Source organism: Theobroma umbraticum, unplaced genomic scaffold (assembly GCF_002168275.2).
Source record: "Theobroma umbraticum cultivar Fairchild unplaced genomic scaffold, ASM216827v3 scaffold_147.0, whole genome shotgun sequence".
Classification (NCBI taxonomy): Eukaryota; Viridiplantae; Streptophyta; class Magnoliopsida; order Malvales; family Malvaceae; genus Theobroma; species Theobroma umbraticum.
In genome coordinates, this window is record NW_018397259.1 from 6,739,443 (window position 1) to 6,748,022 (window position 8,580).

General features: G+C 32.3%; 2 protein-coding genes across 2 annotated transcripts; both read left to right on the forward strand.

Annotated features, from left to right (window-relative positions):
- Positions 1 to 402: 402 nt before the first annotated feature.
- On the forward strand, positions 403 to 2,483 carry LOC110415538 (caffeic acid 3-O-methyltransferase-like). Its single transcript, XM_021427216.1, has 4 exons — positions 403 to 876; positions 1,203 to 1,516; positions 1,699 to 1,763; positions 1,907 to 2,483. The coding sequence occupies exons 1-4, from the start codon at positions 458 to 460 to the stop codon at positions 2,213 to 2,215; spliced, it is 1,107 nt and encodes a 368-aa protein (XP_021282891.1). The 5' UTR covers positions 403 to 457; the 3' UTR covers positions 2,216 to 2,483.
- A 2,528-nt stretch (positions 2,484 to 5,011) lies between these two features.
- Positions 5,012 to 6,970, forward strand: LOC110415483 (caffeic acid 3-O-methyltransferase-like). Its single transcript, XM_021427152.2, has 4 exons — positions 5,012 to 5,485; positions 5,805 to 6,118; positions 6,340 to 6,404; positions 6,570 to 6,970. Exons 1-4 carry the CDS (start codon positions 5,067 to 5,069, stop codon positions 6,876 to 6,878), a joined length of 1,107 nt encoding a protein of 368 aa, XP_021282827.1. The 5' UTR covers positions 5,012 to 5,066; the 3' UTR covers positions 6,879 to 6,970.
- The last annotated feature ends 1,610 nt before the right edge of the window (positions 6,971 to 8,580 follow it).

Here is an 8,580-nt window from a genome sequence, read left to right on the forward strand (position 1 = left end):
ATTTTTAAGTGAAAAATTTTTAAACATAAAAAATGTAATGAAGTATAGTTCTTTATTTCGAAAGAAAAATGATATGCATACATTTAAGAAAAAAAAAAAAGAAGGCAAGACCTGGTACCAAGTAAAGGCCAATTTTGAATGGTAGAGATAACCTCAAATAATAGTTACCTGATACAAGAAAACAATAAAAGAAAGTATTTGACATTTCATTTTGATTTGAAGATGGAAAAATTCAAATTTGCCTCTTTAAACAGCGGCGGTAGTCAGCAACCATCTCCAATACCAACTTGACTACGTAATTGCATGAGCGCGCAGTTGGTGGCACCTTCACCTGACAAATTAAGATTTTCTATATAATCTGCGGGTGCAGTACTAGACTTTTCAGTATTCCAAATACATAGCTAACACTTCATCACCACACTCTTTTGTGTTTTCCATATCCAGTACTCAAGAAAAAATGAGTTCAAAACTAGACAAGCAGCATATTACAGCAAATGAAGAAGAAGAAGAATTGCATCAGGCAATGCAACTAGCTACATCTACAGCTCTTCCTATGCTCTTGAAAGTTGCCATCGATCTTGATTTGTTAGAGATCATTGCGAAAGCTAGCCCTGCAGGCAGCAAGCTCTCTCCTATTGAGATTGCCTCTCACCTCCCTACGAAAAACCCTGATGCTTCATCAATCATTGACCGCATTCTTCGTGTTCTTGCTAGTCACTCCATTCTAACATGCGATCTTGCCACTAACGAAGATGGACATGTTCAAAGATTATATGGTTTAGCACCCATCGCAAAATATTTCCTTCATAATGATGATGGAATTTCCCTCATTCCGACACTGACCATTTCAACGGACATATATTTGCTTGAACCTTGGTATTACTCGTTTACCCTATAATTAAATCTCACTCTTCGCTTTCCCGGATTAGAACCTAATACACTTTCAAGTTGGAATTTCAAATTCTTAATTGCAGGATATCCCAAAGGGGACTTATAATTATTATTGCCTTGTTATAAACTTAATTAGGATTGACTGTATTTGTATTTGTCGACAAAATCCTTCTAATCCTTTTCAGTTAAATTTTATTCAGAGTTCACTCTGAATTAGTTTCTTATAGTTCACTTAATTAAGTAAAATCATGTCGATATTACAATATTGTTCATAATAGTGAACCAATTTTGTTTTACATGCACTTATGCAGGCATCACTTGAAAGAAGCAACATTGGAAGGTGGCGCCATACCCTTTGTCAAGGCACATGGGATGGATTTGTTTGAGCTTGCTGGGAAAAATGATGAAATAAGTGGCAAATTCAACAGTACAATGGGCAACCAAACTGCCATAATCATGGAAAAAGTTCTGGAAATATATAAGGGGTTTGAAGGCATAAACCAACTTGTAGATGTGGGAGGTGGATTGGGTACAAATCTCAAGCTCATAGTTTCCAAGTATCCACAAACTAAGGGCATTAACTTTGATTTGCCCCATGTTATTAAAGAGGCACCCCATTTTTTAGGTAATCAATTCAATAGATAATTCTGCTGTCTTGCTATTGTTGGAAGGTTTTTTTGGCACAGAAAATTTAGAAGAGAATAAATAGTGTTCTCTGCTCTCAATTTAATTTAATTTGTTTTTCAAAAGTACCCCAACTTTGACTGGTTGGAGAAATAATTTTTCATTTTCTCTTTTTTATTTTAGGTGTTGACCATGTCGGAGGAGATATGTTTATCGAAGTTCCTCAAGGAGAAGTTATTTTCATGAAGGTTAGTATATGTGTGTGTATGTACCACACACACACACACACGAAAGATATGTAGTTCAATATATATTCATTGATTACATATTTTCAACCATTAAACTGATTTTTATTTAATCTAAAAAGTAATTTTAACTTGAAATTTGGTAGTGTGTACTTCACGATTGGGGCGATGATCGATGCTTGAAGTTATTGAAAAATTGCTACAATGCTTTACCAAAGTTTGGTAAAGTGGTAGTGGTGGAATTAATTGTGCCAGAGTTTCCCATGACCGACATTGTGACCAAGAATACCTTAACACTTGACGTATGCTTGTTTAACGTTATCCCTGGTGCAAAAGAGAGGACAAAGGAAGAGTACGAGGCATTAGCAAGAAATGCTGGATTCTCAACTTTTAAACTTGTTTGTTGTGCTAATGGCTATTGGGTGATGGAATTCCAGAAGAATGTTTTCTTCTGATTTAGCTGAAATCAAGGGTGAATTTAAAATTTACATGAAAAGTGATTAAAAAGTAATTATAAAAATGATTATAAATATAATAATAAAAAAAATAAAAATTGAGAGGTGATTGCCGTTACCACCTTAACTCTACAGGTGATTGAAATTTGTGATTTGATAGTCTGAATGTATCATTTTTTGTTTTTTTTTTATTTTAATACAAATGATTTTGAATAATACAAAAGGATTGGTGAATCCTTAACTATCTCATAGTCTTATTGTATTTATCTCAGAATATGAATACAAAATTTTTATTAAAATTTTAAATTTTAATTATTGATATATATTTCTTTGAATAAGATGGTGTGAACTATTTTACGTTGTTTTCACACGTATCAAAAAACCTCGAAGTAAGAGTCATGTTTATCACAATTGCAAAATGGCCTTTACGGCCATGACTTGTGAAGAGCAAATGTGTTCTTCATTTATTCTTCTAAATTGTTCAAAAACAAGGGGAAGAATTCAGAAAGTCAAAGTCCAATCAAACAACTCCCGATTTCTAGTGAAGCTACAACTTTTCAAAGCATTCTTTGATAACACAGAGATGAACTCAATATGTTGATGAAATGAATATTTATGGCCTTTGGGGCTTGCATCTAAGGAACAGAAAATTGTTATATTAAACTTATTTTGGCATTTGGTTTTCATGATTATGTTCAAAGAGAGTGACCAAAGGGTTATAAAACTTACAATTCTTATTTTAACTCAAAATTTGTAATTATTCAATTTACTGCAAAGAGACTGGAATTATATAAAATTCTCATTCCCATGAATAATTGAGATCACAGAATTATATACAATTAATATAAGTGAAATGAAATTGTTTAAGAATGGTCATTTTCATTTATTCTTAATTGTTAATTAAAAAAATTAGTAAGGAAATGGAATAAATTCTTGATAAATATTTTAGATTCGAATTATAGTATTTTTCCTTATATTGAAAATGCAAGAATCAGATAAAAGGGGAATAAATGTAGTTGGTATCAGTAGAATGAACAATAGCAAAGTTTGCGTCGATTCTTTTCTCAATGGTTCTGAAGTTTGAAGGCAGCTCTCAAGACATGGGCTTTATGTTCTGATTCTTGCTTAGAAGGGGACAGAGGGGTTTTCTTTTTCTGAAAAAAATAAAAATTGGCCCAAAGGAGCGTGGGAGTGGGGGACGACCCGATTGTGCCCAAGAGCGACGCTATGAGGGTGGAGGTGGTGAACCGCTGCCCACTTAGCCTGCGTACAGTTTGGTTGAATATACTCTGACAGGACAGAACCTCGAGGCTTGCTGGGATGTTTTTGGTTAGCCTGCCAGGAAGCTGCTTTGTGGAGCTGTTGCTCGACTCCTGTTGATAGGTGGATGCTAGGGTGATGGCTCTGGTTTTTATTGTCATTCAGTGGTTGTTCTGTCAGTTTTTTTTTCTTTTTGTTACTTTGGCATACACACAGCTCATTTCAAGTTGGGGGCTTGTCCTACATGATTTGGCTATTCTACTACCTGTATAATGGGTAGTTTTTGTACACTTTTCTTTAAGTAATGAAATCATCTTTAGAGCCTTTCAAAAAATTAAAAAAAACTTATGTTGGAATACTCTTTTACTTCTGTCTTTCTTCACATCTATATTCATGAAACTAACAAAGGGTATCGAAATATTAATTACCTCAAATTAATTAAGAAGAAGAACGGTTTCAAGCCGTCCAATAATTAAGTACAAATGTTAATGAAATAAATGACATAGATAGGATAGAATTAAGTTAGAGATTTTACATAGTGCTCTCCAATAAAAAAAAAGAATTCTATAAAGTATATTTTCATGTCTTGGATCTATTTATTCTCCCAATGTAGCTAAGATCTTTGTACAAACCCTTTTCCAGAGCTAGATCCAAGCACCATGGATTCACTACCTACGCAACAAAATATTGCATCAAACGAAGAAGAGGACTGCTTGCAAGCCATGCAATTAGCAATGGCTACAGCATGATAATCAATGGAGGCGGGGCCAACAAGAAGATGTTTAGTACCTGCTCTGATACCATACAACGAATGGGGCCAACAAGAAGATGTTTGAGATATTGACGGAGATGTTTGCGGTTCTAATTAATTTATTTTGTTCATTTTGGGAGAATAGAAATTTCTCTTTCACCACAGAGAAAAGTTAGCATGTTATTTGAAATCTGCCCTTGTAGATTTGGAAAAAAAAAGAAAACTACATTAACTACATATATTCTGACTGATTAATCATTGACTTGAAGATGTTTCAAATTTCTACCAATCATAGTTCTGTAATACGTCATTTGTGTTTAGATATCTCTCTAATTTTCCAAAGAAATGACAGATTCGTGTTCAGAAAATTAAAGTAGGTATACTGTTGTCCATCTAGCATGCAAATTAAGGTTTTCTATATATTGGACAAAATTAGGGTCAAATTTCTAAGATAAAATTTAGAAAAGGTTTGCTTAAGGAGGCAAGACTTGTTACCAAAGTCAAGGCAAATTTTGAGTTGCACAGATGAGAAAGATACAAGTATTTGACATTTCATTTTGATTTGAAGATGGAAGAATTTGAATTTGTCTCTTTAAATCAAAAGATCACATATCGACCACTGGTCCTCAAATGAACAGAGGCGGTGGTTAGCAACCTTCTCCAACACCAACTTGACTATGTAATTACATGAGCGTGGAATCGCTGGCACTCTTATCTGACAAATTAAGATTTTCTATATAATCTGTCGGTGCAGTACCAGACTTTTCAGTATTCCAAATACATAGCTAACACTTCATCACTGCACACTTTTGCGTTTCCATATCCCATACTCAAGAAAAAATGAGTTCAAAAGTAGACAATCTGAATATTACAGCAAATGAAGAAGAAGAAGAATTTCATCAGGCAATTCATCTAGCTACGTCTACAGTTCTCCCTATGGTCTTGCAAGCTGCCATCGATCTTGATTTGTTAGAGATAATTGCAAAAGCTGGCCCTGCAGACTGCAAGCTCTCTCCTATTGAGATTGCCTCTCACCTTCCTACGCAGAACCCTGATGCTTCATCAATCATTGACCGCATTCTTCGTGTTCTTGCCAGTCACTCCATTCTAACATGCGGTCTTGCCACTAACGAAGATGGACATATTCAAAGATTATATGGTTTAGCATCCATCGCAAAATATTTCCTTCACAATGATGATGGGATTTCCGTTCTTCCGGCACTGGCCATTTCAACGGACAAATTTTTGCTTGAACCTTGGTATTATTCTTTCATTCCGTAATTAAATCTCACTCTTCTCTTTCCATGATTAGAATCTAATACACTTTCAAGTTGAAAATTCAAATTCTTAACTATAGGTAAGGGACTCCTAATTATTGTTGTCCTGTTATAAGCTTAATCGGGATTGACTGTATTTGCATTTGTAGACAAAATACTTCTAATCCTTTTATGTCAAATTTTATTCAGAGTTCACCTTAAATTAGTTTCTTGTAGTTCACTTAATTAAATTAAAATCATGTCGATATTGCAATATTGTTCATAATAGTGAACAAATTTTGTTGTACATGCGCTTATGCAGGTATCACTTGAAAGAAGCAACATTGGAGGGTGGCGCCATACCCTTTGTCAAGGCATATGGGATGGACTTGTTTGAGCTTGCTGCCAAAAATGACGAAATAAGTAGTAAATTCAACAATGCAATGGCCAACCAGACTGCCATAATCATGAAAAAAGTTCTGGGAATATATAAGGGGTTTGAAGGCGTAAACCAACTTGTAGATGTGGGAGGTGGATTGGGTACAAATCTCAAGCTGATAGTTTCCAAGTATCCGCAGATTAAGGGCATTAACTTTGATTTGCCCCATGTTATTAAAGATGCACCCCATTTCTTGGGTAATCAATTCAATACATAATTCTCCCATCTTGCTATTATTCGGAGGTTTTTCATTTTGTTGTATTGGAGTTGTTTTGTTTGGTATTTTAGCACAAAAATTTTAGAAGAGAATAAATAGTTTTCTCTGCCCTCAATGAAATTTAATTTGTTTTCTAAATTTCTTTCCCAATTCTGACTGGTTTGGAGAAATAATTTGTTATTTTTCCTTTTTACATTTTAGGTATTGACCATGTCGGAGGAGATATGTTTATTGAAGTTCCTCAAGGAGACGTTATTTTCATGAAGGTTAGTATATATATATTTATTTGCTTAATTTATACCATGAAGTCAAATGAATATAATACAAAAAATATGTAATTCAATATATATTCTTTGAATTACATAGATTCGACCATTAAATTTGGTATCTAATTAATCTAAGAAGTAAATTTTTAACTTAAAATTTTGTAGTGTATACTTCACGATTGGGATGATGATCGATGCTTGAAGTTATTAAGAAATTGCTACAATGCTCTACCAAAGTTTGGTAAGGTGGTAGCAGTGGAATCAATTGTGCCAGAGTCTCCCATGACTGACATTGTGACCAAGAATACCTTAACACTTGACATATGCTTGTTTAACGTTGTCCCTGGTGCAAAAGAAAGGACAAAGGAAGAGTACAAGGCATTGGCAAGAAAAGCTGGATTCTCAACTTTTAAATTTGTTTGTCGTGCTTATGGCTATTGGGCGATGGAATTCCACAAAAATGCTATTGCCTGATCTGTAACAATCGTTAACTGGGATTTATGATTTGATAGTACGAATGTTTGACTTTTAATTTTTTTAATATAAAATGATTTTAAATAATACGAAAAGATTAATGAATTTTTAACTATCTTATAATCTTATTATATTAATTTCAAAATTTATCATAATGATTGAAATTATATAAATTCTCATACTCTATGAATGATTGAGATTACAGAATTATATACAATTACTATACGTGAAATGAAATTAGTTAAGGAAAGTCATTTTCATTTATCTTTAATTTTAATTACAAAAGTAATTAGTAAGGATATAAGGTAAATTTTTGAGAAATATTTTACATTCGAATTATAATATTTTCTCTTATATTAAAAATGCAAGGAAGAAAAGTTGTTGGTGTCAGAGCTACTGCAAGTTTGCGTGGGTTCTTTGCCCAATGGCTTTGCAGTTTGAAGGCGGATCTCAGGCCCTGTTCTAAGGGCAAATCCAGTTAACTGTCGTGGCCCACTGTAACGAATTAGCCATCTGAGGATTAGAACTCTTAAAAACATGGGCTTTTAGTTCCGATTCTGTCTGTGTAGCGGTTTTCTTTTTAAAAAAAAAAAAAAAATTGGCCTAAAATTGGGTGCAATATTAGAGAGAAATTTTTAAAAAAATGGTAATCAATTTTTGGTTACATAATTGTTAAATTGAGATACATTATATACCAAAAGTTTTTTTTAATATCGAGGATCATCTCATAAGATTTGGTAAAATTTTTTTAAGATTAATTATAAATAACATTTATATATGTAAAATAAAGAAAAATTGACAAATGTTATATTGTTTGACAGAATTGAAGATTATAAGATGTAAATTGAAAAACTGATTTTTTTGTTAATTTGAACATTTAACATATTCCTTAATAATATAGATCTTTAAATAAAATATATATATTTATATTAATTTATTAATTAAAAAATAAAAATATTTATTATGTTAAAATTAAAAGGAAATTTGATTTTTTAGTATTTTTTTAAAAAAATCTAAAGATTGAAATTCGTAAAATATAATTTTTCATGTTTCAACTTTACAAAATAAATTTTTTTTTTAATAATTAATTAAAATTAAATTTATAAAAAGTGTATAGTTTGTATCATACGGCACGTCTCTATAACATAAAATATGTATTGCATATTGTACGATATATTTTAGATACTTAGTTAAATAAGATGCAGTTAGAAATATGCATTATTTTTTATTGATTTCGTGGCATATTGTATAATAATGATAATTATAATTGGTTATAAATATATGATATATTGATGGTATAGATTTGCTGTAATAAGATATTTCTGTTTAATATGTTTTTGTTCGTATGCTTGTATGGTTGAGGGCTGTCCTTTGAATTAAGAATTTGTCAGAGGCAGCAATAATTTTACCTTTATTTATTATTAGCTCTGGCATGGGCAGTTAAAGTTTGAAGTCTACTCTTAATTAAACTATTATCCAATATTACCCTCTCGCAGGGGCATTGACAAACAAAAGCCTCAGGAGGTAGTCATTTTAATTGAATTATAAGTTACACAAACTTATATTTATTTCACTTCCTTTTCTAGTAGTGTATATAAGGCTGGCTTTTCCTGAATATATGGATGGAAAATTGCTATTTGTCATTCCAAACTTACATAGCTAAACCCTTCTGCAAACACTTCTACAAATCCAGATTGAAGAA